This window comes from Nothobranchius furzeri, chromosome 3, assembly GCF_043380555.1.
Source record: "Nothobranchius furzeri strain GRZ-AD chromosome 3, NfurGRZ-RIMD1, whole genome shotgun sequence".
Taxonomy (NCBI): domain Eukaryota; kingdom Metazoa; phylum Chordata; class Actinopteri; order Cyprinodontiformes; family Nothobranchiidae; genus Nothobranchius; species Nothobranchius furzeri.
In genome coordinates this window covers 70,995,716-71,019,842 of record NC_091743.1, presented here as the reverse complement: position 1 = coordinate 71,019,842, position 24,127 = coordinate 70,995,716, and the positions used below count along the sequence as shown (strand labels likewise).

The 24,127-nt window shown below is 47.0% G+C and overlaps 1 protein-coding gene across 7 annotated transcripts in view; it reads right to left on the bottom strand.

The window, feature by feature from the left end:
- The window catches only part of anks1ab (ankyrin repeat and sterile alpha motif domain containing 1Ab), a 55,798-nt gene extending 47,332 nt beyond the window's left edge, over positions 1 to 8,466 (bottom strand). For 6 of the 7 annotated variants that reach the window (XR_008559245.2, XM_054731671.2, XM_054731669.2 and 3 more), the window contains exon 1: positions 7,528 to 8,225. Coding sequence is in view for 6 of the 7 variants with exons in the window: in XM_054731671.2 (XP_054587646.1) it covers positions 7,528 to 8,004 (477 nt within the window). In the remaining variant the exon portion in view is untranslated. Of the gene's footprint in view, positions 1 to 7,527; positions 8,226 to 8,311 lie in introns of those variants that run through there. The other variant, XM_054731686.2, reaches the window with a different exon arrangement.
- Positions 8,467 to 24,127: the final 15,661 nt, after the last annotated feature.

The following is a 24,127-nucleotide window of genomic DNA, read 5'->3' as shown; positions in this document are numbered from 1 at the left end:
GTCAGACATTTTGAAATGTATGAAGGCATGCAAGTGAGATGTAGCATTTACGTCAGACCCGAGTGATTATAATAAAGCAGCAGTCACCTGAGTTCATTCCAAGAGTAGTCCACAACAGGAAATAACCTTTCCCCGTAGCAATCCACTCCAAAACATCTAAACTGGCATTTTAAAGGCCCACAGCAGGGGTGTCTGCTGCTGGTCCTTTTAGCATAAAGTTCAGTTAATCACCACTTTATTGAAATCATGATTGGACACTGCTGGTCTATAGGATCTGCAGCATGACCCCGGGGTCATGTGACTTAAATTAAATCAGCACATTTTCTTTTGATTTATTAGTGATTGATTATTATAATCTTTAAAATTAGTTTCAACATTGTCGACATTGTTTCATCTTTCAGAACTGGGGACCTTTTTTAATTTAGCCAATTAACTGCTCACCCTTTTCTTTTTACCCCAATTATAAAGCTGTCCTGCTGTGTGTTGTGCAAGTGTTCTGATCTGTTATCTCCTCTTAACACGTGAGTCGAGGATGGAATATGTTTTTGCACCAAAACTAACTGGAAATTTTCTTATTTAGGACACCGTGAGGGGAAAAAAGCCCAAAGTGAAGACAAATTAGTTACAAATCAGCCATTGTTTCTCATCGCTTTTGTCTACATGCTTGTTAATACGATGGAGATAATGTGAAATAATCTTAAACAATGTGCTTTAGAGAGATACAGATTACATTATTGTTCACTGAGCCTGTGTCTCGTGTGTATAAATGATGACTGCAAGACAAAAACAGAAAAGATAATAAAAATGATGACTCGATAAACAAAACAGCTGCCTGCTTCAGTGGCACTGGGCTGGAAACGAGATTACTGCCACAATATCACTGTCAATAAAGACAGATGAGCCAGTAGCTCCACAGTACACAAGACACAGATTACGTTATTATATCCAGCAGTTCTGATGATTTCAACTGATTGTTATTTGACAGCTTTGGAACTGCATAGCATAAATAAAGTCTGTGAGAATGACAGAATCCAGATGGTGCGGCCACTCCGACTGAAGAGGGTTGGATTCGTGAATGATTTTTTTTTTCTTTTGTTGATGTTTCTGAGATGACTTGAGCTCAGTTAGTTCAGAAATATCTTTAAATGCCGTAATAATATGAATGCGTAAAAAGAGAATATACAGTCAGGTCCATAAATATTGGGACATCAACACAATGCTAACATTTTTGGCTCTATGCACCACCACAATGGATGTCAAATGAAACGAACAAGAGTGCTTTAACTGCAGACTGTCAGCTTTTATTTGAGGGTATTTACATCCAAATCAGGTGAACGGTGTAGGAATTACAACAGTTTGCATATGTGCCTCCCACTTGTTAAGAGACCAAAAGTAACGAGACAGAATAAGAACCACAAATCAAACTTACACATTTCAATACTTGGTTGCAAATCCTTTGCAGTCAATTACAGCCTGAAGTCTGGAACACATAGACATCACCAGATGTTGGGTTTCATCCCTGGTGATGCTCTGCCAGGCCTCTACTGCAACAGTCTTCAGTTCCTGCTTGTTCCTGGGGCATTTTCCCTTCAATTTGGTCTTCAGCAAGTGAAATGCATGCTCAGTCGGATTCAGGTCAGGTGACTGACTTGGCCATTGCAAAACAGTCCACTTCTTCCCCTTCAAAATCTCTTTGGTTGCTTTTGCATTATGCTTTGGGTCATTGTCCATCTGCACTGTGAAGCGCCATCCAATGAGTTCTGAGGCATTTGGCTGAATATGAGCAGATAATATTGCCCGAAACCCTTCAGAATCCATCATGCTGCTTTTGTCAGCAGTCACATCATCAATAAATACAAGAGAGCCAGTTCCACTGGCAGCCATACATGCCCACGCCATGACACTTCCAGCACCATGCTTCACTGATGAGGTGGTATGCTTAGGATCATGAGCAGTTCCTTTCCGTCTCCATACTCTTCTCTTCCCATCACTCTGGTACAAGTGGATCTTGGTCTCATCCGTCCATAGGATGTTGTTCCAGAACTGTGAAGGCTTTTTTAGATGTTGTTTGGCAAACTCTAATCTGGCCTTCCTGTTATTGGGACTCACCAATGGTTTACATCTTGTGGTGAACCCTCTGTATTCACACTGGTGGAGTCTTCTCTTGATTGTTGACTTTGACACAGGTACACCTACCTCCTGGAGAGGGTTCTTGATCTGGCCAACTGTTGTGAAGGGTGTTTTCTCCACCAGGGAAAGGATTCTTCGGTCATCCACCACAGTTGTTTTCTGTGGTCTTCCGGGTCTTTTGGTGTTGTTGAGCTCACCGGTGCGTTCCTTCTTTTTGAGAATGTTCCAAACTGTTGTTTTGGTCACGCCTAATGTTTTTGCTATCTCTCTGATAGGTTTCTTTTGTTTTTTCAGCCTAATGATGGCTTGCTTCACTGATAGTGACAGCTCTTTGGACCTCATCTTGACAGTTGACAGCAACAGATTCCAAATGCAAATAGCACACTTGAAATGAACTCTGGACCTTTTATCTGCTCATTGTAATTGGGATAACGAGGGAATACCACACACCTGGCCATGGAACAGCTGAGAAGCCAACTGTCCCATTACTTTTGGTCCCTTAACAAGTGGGAGGCACATATGCAAACTGTAGTAATTTCTTCACCGTTCACCTGATTTGGATGTAACTACCATCAAATAAAAGCGGACAGTCTGCAGTTAAAGCATGTCTTGTTCGTTTCATTTGACATCCATTGTGGTGGTGTATAGAGCCAAAAATGTTAGCATTGTGTTGATGTCCCAATATTTATGGACCTGACTGTATATAATAAATTATATATTTTAAAATTAAATTAGGGCATGATGTAAGATGATACTAATGTAAAAAAATAATATTTAAAGCAAGGCAATAATGATAGTGCAGGTTTATTAGATAATGATACCAAAATGTGCTTGACCAAGTGTAGGTGAAAGGGTTAACACAGAGCCTCACGAAATACTAGAAAAAAAATGCAAGCTAAATCTTGGCATTTTTACTGCTATGTGAAGAGTCACAGAATATGGTGCTGTATGATCATGTAAACACCACAATGACCAAAAGAAGGAGGAAACTATCCTCTTGCATCAGAAAGAATTGGCGTGTTTCTAGCTTTTTCCGTTCTTTGACAATCCGTTGCCAAAGTGTGAGCTGCAGAAGCCTTTCCGGTTAGCACCTTGCTTTTTTTTTATAGCGGCATCCCAAAACAATCTCCTAATGCATGGATTGTCTGCTTCCTGATCACGTGACGTGTGACACACACGGGTGAAGATCAACTTCAGAGCCGTGATGTTTACTCTCACCGTGCGCGAGCTCATTCCCAAGCCTGCCCCGTTTAAAAATGTAAATGACGACTTTAGGACTTCCTTGTCCTTGAGAAAGGTCACCAACCTGCATCAACTGAGGCGCGTCCTTGAATGCTCGAGCACGTTCTGTACGTAAGCGGTAGTCTAACACTATTGGATAGTGCTGACTGGCGGTCTATGAGACAGCGGACGGGCTTAGAAAAAAAAGACATATTTTCTACATTATATCACAGTACAGGATAAGACAACGTCTTTTACGGATTTCTGAAAAATCACACATAATTCCTGAAAGGAGAAAACTACGGACAGCAGCTTTAAATCTTTGCCACGAGAAGTTGGGAGAAATCTAATTTTTTTCCATGAAATTTCTTCTTGGGTTATTAATCATTACCCGTCTTTTAATCCACAGTTAACCTTACTAATTTTGTCTGTTTTTTAGAGGACGACCTTATTTTGCTGCCTTGTATTGTGACGTGGATAGTGACAATTCAGCTTCTCCCCGTCAGAAACTCAGCTCAGTCAGGTTAAAGGAGGGTCAACATGCTTGTTTCTTTTGAAAAATTCACCAGGCCAGTGAGTTGCACGCTGAGATGCAGGCAGATGACAGCCCACATAGCGTTGTTATGATGACGACAGAGCTGAGGTAATGCTCACTCTCACTTGTTTTCCGTAGCAGCTGAACCTTGCTCAAGATCAGGAGCGGATGAAGCCTAACCCACAGAAAACTGTGGTATTTAGAGACAAACTTGCATATGCACGATAAATCTCATGTAAACAGAGACAGTGCTAACACCTGCACGCCTGAGCGTGGGAGCCAGGTTGTTCCAAATGTTGGTGATAAAATTATAGTAAACATCTATACACTCACAGATAACGGAAAGAGTTAGCTTTCAGTTTGCGAAATGCAAAAATGTTTGAGGCCTTAAAGCTTTCATTCACAATTTTTTTATCATTAAATTTGCGCTCTAGTATGAATAAATGCCATTTTTGTTGTTTTCCGTGGAAGAAAAGCTCAGCAACTGTTCGGTTATGCTGTACTTTGATAGGATAAAACATTTTAATTTTATTAATGTCCATATGGACGCTGTTTGACACTGATCAGTGACATCACTCCCTGCCAAAGCAGTGGTGATAGGCTGACGTATGTATGGAGACAGAACAGCTGAGAGGACCAGGCCATCGTATCTCCCGGTCATCTTCCCCCTCCCAGACTTTACCAAATATAATCAAAAATAGGCCTTTGCTGCATAACTCACTAATATGTTGCAATAAAGTAAACACTATTATTAATGTGCTCTTTAAAAAAAAGATGTAAATATCAGAGATTTTTTCTAAAGCTACCCTACGGGGATTGCAAAGCTTTCAAAAGCTTCAGAAAGCATCTAGAACAGGACGATTCGATCCAGTGTCAATAAAGACTCATGTTTCAATACAACATGTGTGAAAATTACAAAAGGAACTATCATGCTATGTGTGCTACTTTAAAATTTGAACTGGTGTGTTAATCTGCTTGCACAGATCCGTTAATGGACCTCATAATGAACCGTTATAAGTCTGAACCATCACGCAGCACTCACCAAGCAGACATCTGCTGTTACAGGAACCAGGAGGAATGCTGTGAAAACCTCTGAGTATTTCCTTAATTAAAGTTTTATATACATCAAAGTCAACCTCTGATCCGAATGAGAGAAAGTATTCTGCTGTGCATCCATCCACAGCACAACGCCCTGCGCGTACTGAAAGACAGTCCGTTTGTGCGTCAGAAGTGGTCTCCTTACATCCAGGTTTTATTTAAGTCAAACTTTTAACACGAATGCTTTCTCTTCATCAGGAAACACAAGATGTGCATAGTTACATGAGCTGCCAGAGCGAGTAAAACATAAGCGTTTCTCAGAAAATGTCAGTGGAAATTAAAGGTTACACTTAAACTTTTCTGAATGCCAGTGTTCAGTCGTGTGTCTGACTGTGCAGACAGCGGAGTGTGTGTGTGTGTGTGTGTGTGTGAGACCTGATGATGATCTACTCTATAAGTGATGCATTAATGTCTCTAATTTAATCAAACTGCTTTTCGAGAAACAGCGGCCTTGGAAATGATTAAGATATCAAGCAAACTCCTGAAACATTCCCGATTTGTGATTTTATGCTTTGGTTTTGAAACTTGATGGTTAAAAGCTGCTGGGGAAAAAAGGGCAAAGACAAGAGAAGTGAGCTCAGAAGAAAAGGTCAGAAATCCTTCCTCACGCAGAAGGACACAGTTTTCATTAGAGGAGCAAAGACACAAGCTTCTTTCTCTCATAGCGAGGTGATTTGAGAGGGTATATTTGAAGGAAAAAAAATCAAGAAAATGCTTTTTTGAGTGGAATTAAGAAAAAGAAATGGCATGAACCAGATCTAGAGGACACAATTCAGCTTCTGGAGCATTTTTATTAAAACTAACAAGTGACTGAAACTATGGGCTTCAATACAGGAATCAATCAATCAATCAATCAATCAATCAATCAATCAAAATGGGAATGCATTCAGAGGTCCTTCACCGAGAAACTATTTTTTTAATTATTATTTTTGAAAATGATGGGTAACTCTTATCCAGGCTGAACGTGTAAATAGTCTCCTACACCTATCTCCTGCATTAGCATCTGAACAGCCTGACAGATCTACGTCAACTAGGCTCACCCATCTTGACTCGCGACGGTGAAGACTGTTGTTGATTTAGCGTCCAGGAAACAGCAGAGAACGTCTCAATGAGTAGAAGCTAACTGTTAGCATTAGCAACCCCACCACATGGCAGAAGCTCCTCCAGGCTTGTTATTTGTGGAGATAAAACATCAGTATGTTGCTGTTAGCCTGATTGGCTAACTATTTGAAGTATAAAATTAGCTGCAAGTGTGTGCATAGTATAAAATGTTCTACTTATTCTTTTTCTTTTTTTCATATTTTTTTCTCTAACAACAAACTTTTTCATCAAGGGTCTGGTGCCTGAATACGTCCTCATGTCTCGCAGCCTGCGCTGGCGATCGCCTGCAACCCAAACCCAAACAAATCCCTTGAAATGTGGAAGAAAAACAGACTCTGCCAAACAGCTGCAAAACAGGATGCTCTTGAGAACAGGGCACTCCACCCAGAACGGCCTGAACAAACAAGTTCTGTCAGAGATCAGAGGGGTGGAGCAGGGAGCAGCGACGGGCCGTGGGACTAAACACAGATCCGAGAGAAAGTTCAAGTTTTAAGCCTTTCGGGGTCACTTCCTGCTGGACTCGTTTAAAGACGTCAGGTTTAGCTAATTCTGAAGCAGGTTTTAGAAAAAGACAAGATTTTGGCTAAGCTAGCAGACAGAATAGATTTGTTTAAAATTTCAGATTTTATATTGAAGAAAAGCAATGGCTTATTTTTGGTGCAGATTCAGCACTCTTTCTGTTTTAGTGTTTAATTAGTGGCATGTAAATATACTGGACCAGGTAGAATCATTTTCTGGGCCTTTGCAGCATTTTTTTAAAGATGCTCCAAAATGCTCGAAAACCACAAGTTAAGGGTTTTGGAGATATGTGGGGGGCCAGGAGGAGGTCGGTAAGGGATTGCTCACATTGGGCTGAAAAGGAGATGGCATAAGACGGAGCAAAGGAGCCAGAAGAGAGCAGGAGGAGACAGTGGAAGCATGGGTCGGCCCCTGAGACATGTACTGAATGGATGTAGGATGACAGCACAAGCCCAATTAGTCTTGGATGCCAGGGCTGCTACAGGGAGGTCGGTGCGAGTGATCAAGCCATTCATGCATTCAAGCTTTCGCCCGCAGGCATTTTCTGCCGACAGCCTGGGTAAAGTTACTCTATCACTGTTTCTGCTGGACTCCTGATCACACTGCCACCCCCACCCCTCCATCCATCCCTTCCTTCCTTCCTCCATCCTGAAATGTGCTGCTCTCATCCATCTCTTTTCCCTCTCTAATTCTGCCTCACTTGTGTTGTTTCTCTCTCTCTCTCTCTCTCTCTCTCTCTCTCTCTCTCTCTCTCTCTCTCTCTCTCTCTCTCTCTCTCTCTCTTCTCTCTCTCTCTCTCTCTCTCTCTCTCTCATATTCACACTCACTAACACACTTTCACTTCAGGACAATAGCACACTCCACAGTGCCACTCCTTTTGTCATCTACACTCTTGTTTGCATTCCCTGGAGCTTGCGCATTACCTCAGCCCACTCAGATGTAAAGGAGGGCATGCGCTGCATGGACGGCTGCCCGGACCTGCAGTTAGACACAGATCCGCTGTGGTTTGTCAGGCCTCCATCCTCCTCCCCGCTCGGCGGTGCCAATAAGTCGGAGTCTGACTTTGATAAGCTTCGAGTCAGGCCCAGGTCTGTGGGTCTCACTTTGACTGCTGCAGACGCCGCTGAAACGTTGCTCTGGTCCTGCATGTCATCTTTTGGATTGTGGATCACGTTGGAGGAGCCGGTATCCGGCATGCTCTCTGCCATAGTTCTGGAGCGGAAAAGTGCAGCTTGAGGCGTGAAGGCTGTCAGTCTCCTTACAATCCCAATAGAGGTCCAAAATGTTTCACGAGCTCTTAAACTTCTAGTGATACTGAAAGACACAAAAGAACGGTTGAATCTGAAAATATTTCTCCCCAAACCACTCAAACTTCTGCTGTTTTGAGAGAAAAACAGCATTTAAAGGAGATACTTGTACACAGAAACAATAACTAAGGTCCACCCACTAGTTGTATCCCGTTGCCCTCCCCTTTGTGGCTGGTTGCCTTCTACTTTCTCCTCTCAGCTTTCTCTGGCAGGTAAAATATCCTGCAGCCATGCAAATGCCAAGACAAAGGTGTCCAAGAGATTTTAGGATAAATTAAGAATGTTTAAATGGATAGAAACACACAAATGCACTAATAATAACCCAAGAAGCATAAACAATATACATTTACTGCTAGCAGAACAAAAAGAAGCACATTTTGCCATGACAGTGCTCACTTACCTGCAGACTTTTTAAGCTTTTCCTGTTTGCCGTGTCCGTCTTCTTCCGAGGTTGTTTCCCCATCTCCAGGAGGACTGGTTTTATCATGAAGTGAGGATCAGAGGACGAGAGGAACCCAAAGCTTGGCCTTATCCAGACTGACAGCTGGGGTAATCATGTTACTGATGCACTGGGTGGCTGCTCCATTTTAAACGAGGGAGAGTTGAGACTTCTCCCTTTTGCTGTCCTGATGTGTCCATCAACGTGTGTCTGCAAGAGGTCTCTGAAAAAATTGTCATATTACAGACATGGAAGAAATAGGAAACTTCTGAGAAACTAAGATGTTAATCTATTTTTTATCACTGCACATCCATCAGACAGCTTTTAAATAACAGTGAGCTGTTTCCTGCTCCTCCGCCCTGCTGGTTGAAAGTGGAAATACAAATGTCGTAAACAACCCTGCCACAGCCTGCTGTAGCTAGCTATCGCCAACAATGTGCTAACATGAGTCAACTAATAGCCTACTAAAATAAACCACATAGTAAAAAGATGCACATTGTTGGACAAGAAATATTATTTACAAGTCCAGTAGCAACAAAGCCAGGTCACCATCAGTCTGTGATTTTGTAGCCTCTTTTTACTTCCTCAAACTAGTGTAGGCAGCGATGATGTTCACTCTGATTTTAGTTCACCTAGAAAGACATTATTCTCTTACTTTTACTTCCAGGCTCCGCCATGGTGCCAACACAAAAAGTAAACTTCTTCTTTTTCTTCTTCTTGTGCTTCTTATTGAAAATCTGCAAATTGCCAAAAAGCATGTAAAGAGTGCCCTCTACAGGGCACCTACTTGCTCCACAAAACTGTTAGGTGCAGTATCTGGTCAGCAGAGAGGTGTTAAATATGAAACTGGTCAAGTTTCTAACTCAGCAATCACTGAGGTAAATGTTAAAGCTCTAGCTTACAGTTAAAAAAATTATTAAGTGTTACCGTGTCCTCTCGTTTTTTTAAATACACTCCCAGTGGTCTCTAGTGTCAACTAATATTCTGTGAGTCATTCTCTGTGGAGAAAAAGCTCTGGCACTCCTGTTTCAGGAAGTAGAGTTTAGCCATAGCAGAAGACAACAGGATTTGTAGTCTTATTTATTGATATTTGGACAACTCACCTCTGATTGGCCAACAGCAACGCAACTCTCCCACTGACTCTATTTGCTTTGCAACGTTGATGCTTTATCCCCACAAATATGGAGTTCTGCCATGTTGTGTAGTTGCTAATGCAAACATTAGCTTTAACTAGCCAAGACATGATCTGCTCTCTCCTGGATGCTAAACCAACAACAGTCTTCCAAGCTGCAAGCTAAAATGGTGAGCGCATGAAAGCTAATTTTCAGGGTGACACAGATCTGTGTCAATTTTCCAATCTGAGCATTTTTCTATCTATTTTCTATCAGAAGCTAATTCGGGAAATAGGGGCAGAAGACTATTTTCTCATTCAGCCTGCATGTGAAACTCACAATAATTTTTAAAAATTACAAAAAAGGGTTTCTCTGTGAACTCGGTCTTTGAAACTGGTCACATGGGTTGTGTGAAAAAGATACAGGTGTTGATGTGAAGGTTTGACACCCGTCATCTGCTCTAAAACCAGATTGTTGGGGAAGCCTGAAACCTCCAGGAAAATGATCCTCGAGAACCACCTAGGAGAGCTCCACAGGTTCCGATTGGAGACTCCAACTGAGTCAAACTGAGTGGATCTGCTGCAGAATTCCAAGCAGGTAGATTTAGAAAACGATTCTCACAAAAATACAAAGATTAAAAAACATTATTGACTTTGTTTCACAAAGCACACGTTTATGAAAAACCATGGTCAAACCTGAAGTCAATCAGATTAAATCAGCCAATTAAAAACCAGTCAGTGAGTAGCATCACAACAACCCACATAGCAACAAATGTTCTTATTTAGCTCTATGAATTGGTGAGGAATACGGCACAGTGATTAAACACAATAAAAAACTAAAATGTGGTTATGGCATGGCAGGAATGAAGAAAGGAGCTCACACACTGTGAGATATTTATAATTTTCCTACATGTGAGCTGAAGCTGACAAAAGAGTCTCTTGTGAGACATCTTTAGTATTCACAGGCAACAGTTGTGCACAGAGCTCCGTGTGCCCTGTGCCCTCAATCAGCCAAGTTCCTTGCGGTGGTCATGGGTTGCTGCCTGGCGGCTGCAATGCCCCTGAGTAGACCTGGGGGCTCGGGGTGTGGGGTTGGCCAAACCCATGTGGGGATTTGGGCAGGGCCTTGGTTGGTCGGGTCCTGACATATGCTGCCGGGAAGAAGGCGTGAACATATGGCAGTGCCTGACCCAGGCTCAAGGGCCTCGGGTAGACCCTGGCTCCTCTGCTGTCCATCATGGGGGAGGGGGATGTCCAGGAGGGGGAGGACCCAACCATATCTGGGTGTCCTATGTCTTATATATTCTGGAAGCTGTGCAAATGCAGGGATGGGAGTAGATATTCTGCTGGGGTGGGGCTGCGTTGGTTCCCACTGCTTTGGGCCTTGGCAAGATGGGCTGGGGTATCCACGGCCTGGGTGGCACTTTGGCAACGGAGGTGCCTATTGGGGCCAGTGGGGGAGCTGGCTTCCTGGAGGGCTTAGGCCAACCAGCCATTCCTCCCCATCCCCACACATTTTTCTCCTCCTGCTCCCTCACATCATCACACAAACATGCACATAGGACTTTGGGGGGTAGACAAGTCAGAGGGTGCGGATATGGACCCCATTTCCGTATTCCTGTGGCAGCCTGCCCCCCAATTTTATTTGCACATTAAACATTTCCACCAACGACATTCCACGCAAACACACACTTAGGGCCTTGGGAGTAAGCACATACAACGGCATTTGGCAGGGGGATCTTTCAGCCTCATCCCAGGTGCCGGTGCCCACTTCCAATTTTAAACTGCACTTAGACACTGAGGGCTGTGGGGGGAAGAGGGGTGGTGTGGTGGCATCTGCTGGCGTAGGCCAGACGATGCCTGCACTGCCCGCTCATCACAGCCACGAATACACCCCATCAACACACAACACTATATTGGAGCAGGCGGAGGGTGACTAGGGGTCTTAGCACACGTCTGTTGTTGCTTGGCTTCCCGGGGCTGGAGGCTAGGTGGGGGATCTGGCCGTCTGGCTGGGGTCTGGGTGGTGGGTCACTTTGCTCGGCATTGGGCGGGGGAGCCTGTTCATCCGCACCCCAGCAGAAAGGGTCGAACTCTGGGAACCGGTGATGGTTGTACCCTTTGTGCAGCAGTACCGGGACCAGAGTGAATAGGGTGTGTAGGGGAAGTATGAGTGGGTGTCTGGTGCGCATTTTTGTGAGTCTTAGGTTGTATGTGTATGTGTGAGCATGAGGGAGGGAGTGTGTGGCTGTGTTTGTGTATGACTGTATATGTCAGGTGGGGCCTTTGACTCCTCCCCTCTCCTGGGACTTCTTTTGCTGCTATACATCTTTGCCCCCCCCCCCCCCCCCCCGGCAGGGCTGGTTGCCCCTGGGTTCTGGGTCGCTGGATTCCGGGCTCGGCCTGCTTGGGGGTGGGAGGCTGCGGGCGGGCCTGTGGGCTTGCCGCTGATATCCCCCAGAATTCTGCTGGCTGTGGCCCCTTGGGGCAATCCTCTGCGCCTCTCGAGGGGGGCAGGGGCTTTTCTGGTCGCAGTCTCCCTGGGGTCCCTGCGATCTGGAACAGCTCCTGAATCTCTGAGACTTGGAGCTCCTTCCATCTCCTACGCATCTTTGGGGGGCAGATCTGTGGTCCCTCACCGTCTCTACTGGACGTTCCTATAGAGAAACCTTACATATACAAGCGCTGGTACACACACAGGTGCTCACATGGTGCTCTCATAAGTATGGACTTGGGCACGTTCAGCACATGTCGGCTGTGGTTGGCACTTAATGCACTGTGATTTACTATCGTGTGATTGTTCATTAAATCAATGTTTATTTTATATTTCCTTTATCAGGTTGACGTAGTGATAGCTTGCCCCTGTTGTACTGTTGTGTGTCCCATTTCTTTTTATCTCTCCCTCTGCAGGTCTAGAAGATGACTCTTGTTCATCATTGATTGTTTTTGTGCCCCCCCCCCCCCCCCCCCCTCACACACACACACACACACACACACACCATTTGTCTCTTCCTCTCTCTTTCACTCTTTCACCTCTGTCTCCGTGTCTGGTCGGAATTACAAGCATTCAAAAAACAATAACAATAAAGTTTTAAGTATCAGGCGTGACATTAAAAGCAGAAGCTTTGATGCTCCACCTGAGAGTAAATCTGTAAGGCCTGTCACCAGCATTCAGACATTAATTCTGCTTGCTTCACAGCCACACAGGACATTGGGGGGGTGGGGGGGGGGGGAAATAAATAAATAAAGATAAAAAAGCAAAGTTCCTTGCAGAACGTGTGTGTGTGGCGTGTGTGTGTGTGTGTGTGTGTGTGTGTGTGTGTGTGTGTGTGTGTGCGTTTGTGCATGACATAAAAGATATCTTTTGCTCACCAAGGTTGGTGCATCCAGCCACAGACTGCTTAGGAAGGCGATAACAAAAGCCATATCTAATGATGCACGTTAAATTGCACATCTGATGATCTCCATGGCGATGATGAGGGTGAAAGTGTTTATGTCATCCACGTCTTCGGTGGCGTTTGAAACAATAGAAAGCTCTGGAATACAACATGTTCAGGATAATGATGTCTTCATGGCATATTAGAGGGACTAAAATAAAACATGAATCCCCTCCTACAGTGGGCTGGATGCTGAGCCTGGGGCTGAAGACGGTGGTGACTCATGAACGAAATGCTCACTGTGCAAGTTGCAGAGAGGCAACTCATACAGTAAACGCTCACGCTGGAGTGCAGCGTTCCCACTGCATCTGTGCAGGTTTTATCTGCACTTCCTGACACGTAGGAGTGACTTCTCAGGAGTCTCATGCATGCATGTAACTTTTGTTTTTCCTCCCTCCCATCAGCTTGATGACTTTCCAGTTCTACAATTGGGATTTTTAATTAAAAAGCATAATTTTATAATATCTTCTCCAGAATTTGGTGCCCTCTAGGTCCAGTTCAAACAGCCTGAGAAGGAGCACAGAGCCAACGGGTGAATATCTAATAAAGTTCATCAAATTCAGAAGCTATAAAGTAGCATTAATTAACTTTTCATGCTTTCCTGATGGTGTGTGATGTGTGTTGAGTCCTGATGTGTCGTGTTTGACTGGGTGTTAATGGAAGACTTTGAAAGGTCCGTTTCTCCCCAGAGCATTTTTAAATCAAGAAAATGTTTGAATATTTTGAAGTGCAGACTCCAGTAAATACATATGTTACACAGAGATGTGAGTAATTTCCTTGTTCACAACCCAGAGTAAACTGATTTATACGTGCAACAAACAATATTAAAGATATGGCATAATTCTTTTTGGGAGCACTTGAGAAAATTTGTCTCGCTTTCAGGCAACATTCTTCAAATATTTCTCTATTGTAAAAGGCGCTTCAAAGTCTGGGGATGAAATGGAGCACTTCAAACAGAGGCAACAGCAACTCTACCTGCTGTTAGCTCTGAACCGCTAAAGATGTGGCTCTGGTGAAACTTTCCTACAGACAGGAAGTGAGCTGACCTCTCAGCAGGGAAGGGGGAGGGCAGGCGTGCGTGGCTGAGTGAAGACGTAGTCCTGGATATCTGTCAGATTTAGAGAAGAAAAAAAATTGAACGAAGCCTGAAGGGATGAGATTACTTTTTTTCTCAGTTCCTAACTGGGCTTAGCCGCTAATCTCAGTGACTTATTCTGTGAATTTCCTCAAGCATCCTCTAATAAACAGATTCTGAATTTTCAGCTTTGACATAAATGCACCTCCAGAGAAAGGATCTGACAATATTTGGTTGGTTTAGGGTGATTTTCTGTCATTTTACCAAAAAAAAACAAACAAAAAAAAAAAAAAACGGTACAGCTCAGCAATTTCTGGTTTTGTAAACATGTTTTTGAACATTTAGTTTAAAGGTGCGGAACACTAAATATACCTTTTTAAAATCTCATTTCTGATTATAATGGATCTGTCAGAGTATTTCATGCAGGCTGAACATAAAAATAGTCTCCTACACCTATCTCCTGCATTAGCTTCTGATAGAAAATAGACGATGAAACTCTAGAATTAGAAAATTCTGATAGATCTACATCACACTGTCACTTAACATCCACTGACTCACCCATCTTGACTCATGACGGGGAAGGCTGTTGTTGGTTTAGCATCGCAGCAGAGAATGTGTCGACTAGTAGAAGCTAACTGTTAGCACCAAAATAAATAACACTTTTATCAACAACTAATTAACTTTTGGCAGGAGTGGGGGACATTGAGTTCGAGTGGGCCATGTTCCGTGTTTGTCGGTGCCTGTCGCAGTTCCCAAACCCACTGGTTTATGGTTACATTGTGATTTCTTAGTAAATATTCTATTTAGTAAGAGATAAACTTTATTGTATTTATCCTAGAGAATCTATATTTAATTCAACAAGTAAACTAGTAAAAAGTAAAATGTTATTATCAGGAGAGAAAGGATGTTTAAGTGGTTAGCAGCAGTGTGCTAGCTGATGGCCCCCTCCATGAGGCCACCTGTCACGAACTCCTCCAGCTGACTGCATTCCATTCATTCCTGCCACTAACGTGGCGACTGACGTCATCACGCCGACACTACTTAAGGAAGTGCCGGCGTTTCATTCATTGCTCAGTCATCGTTCTCACCAGACTTTGCATCGAGTCTCCAGGCTTACCAGCCCTCTAAACCCTCAAGCTACACCTACAGGAAATAACCACGCCGGTTATCTCCGTCTCTCTGCGTCTGGGCAACAGAACTCTCAGTCACGCTTCAGATCTGCCAACGAACCTGACAGGATGACTGAGCCCAAAGTTGACCCAGCGGAGTTCGCGCGTCTGCGTGCCGAAGTGGCTCAACAGCGCGCAACCTTGGATCAGCATACGGCAGAAATGAACCAGCTCCGTGCCATAGCTGATCGCCAAGCAACTAAGATCGAGTCACTCACCGAGCTAGTTCTCCAGCTGACCACCGCTCTGCAACGTCAGACCGCAGCTGTTCCTGACAGGATGGAACCACGCCTCAGCCTTCCAGAGAAGTGGGACGGAACCAGGGGATCCCCGGAGGGCATGTTGGCGACCCTGGCCATGACTTTCGAGTGCCAACCGGCACGTTACCCCATATCCTGCTCTCGTGTCGCCCTGCTGACCTCACTGCTGACAGGTCGAGCCGGTGAATGGGCGGCGGCTCTTTACAATCAGAAATCTCCTGCCTGCAATGACTATGAGACTTTTGTAAAGGAGATGAAAAAGACTTTTGTGCACCCCAGCAGCGAGGTCTTGGACGAGACGCGGCTGCTTCAGCTTCGCCAGGGCTCCCAAACGGCGGCTCAGTACACCTCTCGCTTCCGGACGACAGCAGCTCGGTTGAGGTGGGATGACGCTGCCCTAAAGGCCGTTTACCTGGAGGGACTGTCACCAGAATCCGGGAGGGCATGATCGGGCACGAGGTCCCAACCTCCCTGGACCTGGCAGTGGATCTGGCTCTCCAACTGGACCGCTGCATCCTGAACCGGCTGAGCACCATGTCAGCCCCCGTACACACCAGGACGTCACCCCGCCGGCCGGCTCACCAACTGACGGAGGAGCCGATGCAGCTGGGACATCTTCCCCCTGAGGAACGGGCACGGCGCTACCAGGAGGGAAGATGCGCTTACTGTGGGGATTTGGGTCACCACCGTGGCACGTGCCCAAAACGACCGGGAAAAGGTCCCTCCGGGTCGGAGTAGGAGCTGTCCCGCCCGAAGTCTCCACCTTTCCGGCTCCACACCGAACCACTCTCCCGGTCTCCCTCCACCTGGACCAAGGCCCGACCAGACTGGAGGCACTTTTAGACACTGGGGCTGCGGAGTGTTTTATCGATCACGGACTGGTTACTCGGCTCAAGATACCCCTCACCGCCCTCGACCGACCCATTCCCGTGACCTCTGTGGACGGCCGGCCCATCAAGCCGTACCCTCTCACCCACCGAACTCAGGGTCTCCACATGACTATTGACCAACACCTGGAGACCCTCCACTTCCTGGTCATCCAGGCTCCGGCTACACCACTCATCCTGGGTCATTCCTGGTTCTGCCGCCATGAGCCTCACATCTCCTGGTCCACCACTAAAGTCCTGGCCTGGGGCACGGGTTGCCATAACCACCGGGACTCCCCTGCACCTCGGACCAGAGCAGCCACTCCCACAGACGTAGACCTGACGCTCATCCCTCCTCAATACCACGACCTCGCTCAGGTCTTCGCTAAAGAACCCACTACCAGGTTACCTCCTCACCGACCCTACGACCTGGAGATCAGGCTCCAGCCAAGCACCACCCCCCCTCGGGGTCGCCTGTTCTCCCTCTCTCCGGCGGAAACCCGGGCTATGGACAATTATATAACTGATGCCCTGCAGAAGGGATTCATCCGACCCTCAACATCCCCCGGGGCCGCGGGGTTTTTCTTTGTTAAGAAGAAGGAGGGGGATCTCCGGCCCTGCATAGACTATCGAGGGTTAAATAAAATAACGATCAGGGACCGTCACCCTCTCCCTCTCATGGGCACCGCTCTGGACGCCATCACACAAGCCGCAGTGTTCACTAAACTGGATCTGCGCAGCGCCTATAACCTCATCCGTATTAAGGAAGGTGAGGAGTGGAAGACCGCTTTTATCACGCCCACTGGCCACTATGAATATTTGGTGATGCCTTTTGGACTCTGCAACAGCCCCGCCGTCTTCCAGCGGTTCATTACAGATGTGCTGAGAGACATGTTGGGCCGCTGGGTCTTTGTCTATCTAGATGACATCCTCATCTACTCCCGCACGGCCGAAGAGCACATCCGTCATGTTCGAGCGGTTCTGTCCCGCCTCCTGGACCATGGACTTTACTGCAAACTGGAGAAGTGTGCGTTTCACCAGGAGTCCACCTCCTTCCTGGGTTTTACCATCTCCTCCCAGGGCCTGAAGATGGACCCCCAGAAGGTTCAGGCCGTAGCTCAGTGGCCTCTACCCACGACCCTGAAGCAGCTGCAAAGCTTCCTGGGTTTCTCGAACTTTTACCGGAGGTTTATACGCAACTTCAGCTCCCTCGCAGCACCACTGACCTAACTCACCAAAACCACCAATCAGCCTCGCCCTTTTCGCCTTACTCCAGAGGCTGTCCGTGCTTTCCATGAGCTGGTCGGACGTTTCACTAAGGAACCCATCCTCCTCCACCCGGACCAGACCCGGCCCTTCGTCGTGGAGGTGGACGCCTCAGATGTGGGAGCGGGGGCCGTTCTCTCGCAACGGGGTCCAGACTCTAAGCTCCACCCATGTGCCTACTTCTCCCGGAAGTTTTCCCCCACACAGCAGAACTACGGGGTCGGCGACAGAGAGCTGCTGGCAATAAAATGGGTGCTGGAGGAATGGAGGCAGTGGCTCCTGGGGACAACCGATCCCTTTCTGATCTGGACCGACCACCAGAATCTCATTCATCTACAGACTGCCCGCCAGCTCAACCCACGTCAGGCTCGGTGGGCCCTCTTTTTCGAGCCGTACCACTTCCATATCGCCTACCGGCCCGGCTCCAAGAACCTCAAGGCGGACGCTCTCTCTCGGCGTTTCGCACCAGATGCCGCCCCCCCCAGAGCCTCGGACCATTCTGCCGACTCAACGCTTCCTGGCCTCCCTCCAATGGCCGTTGGAGCAGTCCATACAGGCGGCCCTTCCTGGCGATCCAGCGCCGCCGGAGACCCCACCGAACCGTCTCTAAGTTCCCGCCTCCTGCCGGCAAGAGGCGCTCACGTGGGGGCATTGTTCGCGGCTCGCGGGACATCAAGGACAAGCCCGTACCCTCCAGTTCCTCCGTCGGGCTCTCTGGTGGCCGTCCATGAGGAAGGACGTCCGCGAGTTTACAGCTGCATGTGATGTGTGTGCTCGCTCCAAGTCCTCCAACCGACCCGGCGCTGGAGAGTTGCAGCCTCTCCCTGTGCCCAAACGGCCGTGGTCACACATCGGGCTGGACTTTGTCACGGGACTGCCGGCGGTCGACCACCTGGACACTATAATGACTATCACGGACCGTTTCTCCAAGGCCGTGCACTTAGTGGCCCTGGCCGGCCTCCCCACTGCCAAGAGAACGGCCAAACTGCTCCTGGAACAGGTGGTGCGGCTCCATGGTTTCCCTCAGGACGTGGTTTCCGACCGAGGACCCCAGTTCATCTCACGCTTCTGGAAGGCGTTCTGTCGCCTGGTCGGTGCTTCCACCAGTCTGTCCTCTGGATACCACCCGCAGACAAACGGTCAGACAGAGAGAGCTAACCAGCAGCTTGGACGCTACCTGCACTGCTTCGCTTCGTCCCAGCCGACCACCTGGCCCCGCTTCCTCCTGTGGGCGGAGCTGTCACACAACCTCCAGACCTCCTCTGCCACGAGTTTGTCTCCCTTCGAGACCTGTTACGGTTATCAGCCTCCTCTGTTTGATCATCAGGTGCCCGAGGTGGAGGTCCCTGCTGCCGAGACGCTGGTCCGCCGCTGTCGGCTCACCTGGATCCGGGCCCGTGCGGCCATCACCCGGGCCAACACGGAGTATGCCCGTCAGCATCGCCGCCGCCACAGGCCTGGCCCCGTCTTCCGGTCTGGCGACCAGGTGTGGCTCTCCTCCGCTAACCTGAGGATGCCGGCTGGCTCCCGGAAGCTCACTCCTCGCTTCCTGGGTCCGTTCCCTGTCCTCAAGGTCATCAATCCAGTCACCTGCCGTCTACGCCTCCCGGCTACTCTCCGGATCCACCCGGTCTTTCACGTCTCCCAGCTTAAGCCGGTGATCTCCTCTCCTCTCCACCCTCCACGGGTCCGGGTGCCTCCGCCCCGCGGTGTAGAGGCGGATCGCACCTACACGGTCCGCAGGATACTGGACGCCCGCCGCCGGGGACGAGGTTGGTAGTACCTCGTGGACTGGGAGGGGTACGGGCCTGAGGAACGCTCTTGGGAGCCCACGAGCTGGTTTGTCGATCCTGCCCTGCTAACAGACTTCTGGGCCCGCCATCCTGGGACTTCGGGTGCCGTCCCTAGAGGGGGGGGGTCCTGTCACGAACTCCTCCAGCTGACTGCATTCCATTCATTCCTGCCACTAACGTGGCGACTGACGTCATCACGCCGACACTACTTAAGGAAGTGCCGGCGTTTCATTCATTGCTCAGTCATCGTTCTCACCAGACTTTGCATCGAGTCTCCAGGCTTACCAGTCCTCTAAACCCTCAAGCTACAGCTACAGGAAATAACCACGCCGGTTATCTCCATCTCTCCGCGTCTGGGCAACAGAACTCTCAGTCACGCTTCAGATCTGCCAACGAACCTGACACCACCACAGCTCAGCAGAACACCATTGTAGCTTATTCTGGGGAAAAAAACACTGAGAGGAAATAAAGTTAACAGCTGAAATAGCAGGAAATAATGCACTTAAAAAGCAAATTGTAGAAGAAAGTAGTAGAGTGTGGAAAGTGGTCAGTATGTCCTCCAGCAGTCTAAGCCTATAGCAGCATAACTACAGAGATAACTCTGGATAACCTAGCCTTTTTAGATGGAGGCATGTTGGAGGCAGGGCAAGGGAGAGTCGTCTTTACCGACTGTACACTCCACCTCCCTCTACTCTCCCACTTGCCTAGATCTGGGTTAACATCAGATTTTAACCATAGACCCTATCAAATAAAACTGTTTTAATCCTAGTCTTAAAAGTAGACAAGGTGTCTGCCTCACGGACTAAAGCTAGGAGCTGGTTCCACAGGACAGGAGCCTGATAACTAAAAGATCTGCATCCCATCCTATTTTTAGGTATTCTGGGAACCACCAGTAAACCTGCAGTCTGAGAGCGAAGTGCTCGGTTAGGAAGGTATGGAACAATCAGATCACTGATGTATGATGGAGCTTGATTATTAAGAGCTTTATATGTGAGAAGAAGGGTCTTTAATTATTTTCTGAATTTAACAGGAAGCTAATGTAGGGAAGCTAAGACAGGAGATATATGATCTCTCTTTTTAATTCTCATCAGAACTCTAGCTGCAGCATTTTGGACAAGCTGAAGACTTTTAACTACATTCTGTGGACTTCCTGAGAGTAATGAATTACAGTAATCCAGTCTTGATGTAATAAATGCATGAACTAGTTGTTCAGCATCACTCCTGGAAAGGACGCTTCTAATCTTAGCAAAAGAATGATGGTGATGGTGATGATGATTATGACGATAATAATGTTGATTGTGATGATGATGATGATGGTCACCGACAAACTCAAAATGTCATGGTTATAAAAGAGAAGTGGGTTCAAGTGTTCTTCTGAATTTAATAACCAAGAACTCAACATGGAGGCTGGAAAAAAGGAGGGACATTTAAGTTAGGAGGAGAGAGAGGGAGCATGTAGAGTAGAAAAGGGAGGGCAGGATAATTAATCCACGCTTAATGCTGACAGTTCACAGCCAGGTCAGTTCCAAACATACTGTAATAGCTGTCCTTGAAAAGCCAGAGCCAGAGATGAACGCCTAAATGATATTAATGCTATTGGCAGTGATTTATCAATCACATATGGTCAACATATTCATCTCTGAGTCATGGGATTTGTTCTCAGGGAATGGGGAGAACATCCATTTCCATTATGAGCCAGCACCTTAACAAAGACGGAGAACACAAATGGAGAATAAAAGACAACTGTCTCTGCTGACCACTGAAGAAAAGTAAATTCAGATTGAAATTCCAAAGATATGAAACAACGAGTCTTTATTATCATATTGACCTGCCTGTTGAACACATGGGGCCTGACCAGGCGACCTCCTGAGGGTTCACTTCTATGTTTAAACCTGTCGTCATCGTCAGATACCCGGTGTCTGTCTACCCAAAGGCTTTTAGCCTTTTCAACGTCTGAACATCAGAGTTAAAGGAAGAATCCTCTCCTCCTTTAAATAGATTCTGCCCTTGACTCTATATTGAGCACATTTTTAGAAGCAATCTTACTTGTTGCTGGAGTAAAAGGCAACATAGCACTCGTGTGCTCACACTGTCAGATGTGAAGAGATGAGATCACATGGATTTTTTTCTCTTGTTTTAAACCTGAATTCACTTTGTGCCTTTTGTTTTGTGTATTAAATGTTATTTTCTAAAAATAACTCAGTCAGTAACGCGTGCAAATTTACAAAGGATTTTTAAAAACTTTACAGAACTGATTAAAAAAAATCTCAATATGAATTTTTCTTTTATTGATTTCACATACAAATTATTTGTCTTTTGATCTCTGACATAACACAGTAGAAATAAAGAAATGTTATATCTGAATTAGTTTCTTCTATCTGTGTTTGCCATTTTAAAGAAAACCTCAGACCTTCAATTGAACAACATTTATATGTATGAGTGAAACGCTTCCAGGAGATGGGTTTTATCTGTTTCATCTCTGGCGCATATTGACATGAAGCAAGCAGCAAGAGGAACGTCTGAACATGTATGTATGTACAGTCTATGGTCTGAACAGAGAACAACCGGATAAACACTTGCCTGCAAAAAGAGCTTCTTAACCGAAGCTGCAAACTCTCAGGGCTGTTTCCATTGTGCATCCGACGCCATTAAAAACGATTGATTCCTCAAAACGTCGCTCTGTTCTGCAGGTAATCTTCCACACTCATCATGACTAAAACTGTACATTTACAATCTGTTATTCGTCAGCATTTATGCGGAGGAAACTCAAAAAATCTAGACTCATTACAAGCAAAACCAGATATTTCAGGGTTTTATTTTTTATAATTGTGATGATTATAACATTCAAAATCTCAGACAATTGGAATATTGTGAAAAGGTGCAATGTTCTAGACTTTAATCAGCTAAGGAATCCAAAACAACTCCAAAGGGTTCCTGAGCCTTTAGATCAGGGGTCCCCAATCCTGGTCCTGGAAGGCCTCTTTCTAGCACCTTTTAGTTTTAACTCTGCTTCAAAAAACCCAATATCAATCAGCAGGTGATTAGCAGGCTTCTGCAGGGCTTGATGAGCTGCTGCACAGGTGATTCAACCACTGAATCTAGTGTGTTGGAGCAGAAAAACCACAAAGCCTTCTGGATACCGGTCCTGTTGGGCACCCCTGCTTTAGATGGTCTCTTTGTCTAAGCTGAATTACTGACATAAATGGACTTTTGCACCATATTCTAATTTAAGTTTCATCTGGATGGAAGTGAAAAGCAAAAACACAAAGAGCCTTTCAGGATTGAACAAGTCTATTTAAAAGAAACATATTGCAATTCAACAAAATTTTGATGAAATGAGTTCTGAATGTTTTCAAAAATATATCCATTACTAATAATTACAAGAACTATCTCTGGCATAAAGTCGTCGTCGTCGTCGTCGTCTTCCTCCGCTTATCCGGGTCCGGGTCGCGGGGGCAGCATCCCAACTAGGGAGCTCCAGGCCGTCCTCTCCCCGGCCTTGTCCACCAGCTCCTCCGGCAGGACCCCAAGGCGTTCCCGGACCAGATTGGAGATGTAACTTCTCCAACGTGTCCTGGGTCGACCCGGGGGCCTTCTGCCGGCAGGACATGCCCGAAACACCTCCCCAGGGAGGCGTCCAGGAGGCATCCTGACCAGATGCCCAAACCACCTCAACTGGCTCCTTTCGATCCGGAGGAGCAGCGGTTCTACTCCGAGTCCCTCCCGAATGTCCGAGCTCCTCACCCTATCTCTAAGGCTGAGCCCGGCCACCCTACGGAGGAAACTCATTTCGGCCGCTTGTATCCGCAATCTCGTTCTTTCGGTCATTACCCAAAGCTCATGACCATAGGTGAGGATTGGGACGTAGATTGACCGGTAAATCGAGAGCCTGGCTTTCTGGCTCAGCTCCCTCTTCCCCACGACAGATCGGGTCAGCGTCCGCATCACTGCAGACGCCGAACCAATCCGCCTGTCGATCTCCCGATCCCTCCTACCCTCACTCGTGAACAAGACCCCGAGATACTTAAAATCCTCCACTTGAGGTAGGACCTCTCCCCCGACCCGGAGGTGGCAAGCCACCCTTTTCCGGTCGAGAACCATGGTCTCAGATTTGGAGGTGCTGATCCTCATCCCAGCCGCTTCACATTCGGCCGCGAACCTACCCAGCAAGAGCTGAAGGTCAGAGCTGGATGAAGCTAGGAGGACCACATCATCCGCAAAAAGCAGAGACGAGATTCTCCTGCCACCAAACTCGACACACTCCACACCACGGCTGCGTCTAGAAATTCTGTCCATAAAAGTGATGAACAGAACCGGTGACAAAGGGCAGCCCTGGCGGAGTCCAACCCTCACTGGGAACAGGTCCGACTTACTACCGGCTATGCGGACCAAACTCACGCTCCTCTGGTAAAGGGACTGAATGGCCCTTAACAGAAAGCCACCCACCCCATACTCCTGGAGCGTCCCCCACAGGGTGCCCCTGGGGACACGGTCATAAGCCTTCTCCAAATCCACAAAGCACATGTGGATTGGTTGGGCAAACTCCCATGCCCCCTCCATCACCCTTGCAAGGGTATAGAGCTGGTCCACAGTTCCACGGCCAGGACGAAAACCACATTGCTCCTCCTCTATCTGAGATTCAACTATCGATCGGACCCTCCTCTCCAGTACCTTGGAGTAGACCTTTCCAGGGAGGCTGAGGAGTGTGATCCCCCTATAGTTGGAACACACCCTCAGGTCACCCTTCTTAAAGATGGGGACCACCACCCCGGTCTGCCACTCCCTAGGAACTGCCCCCGA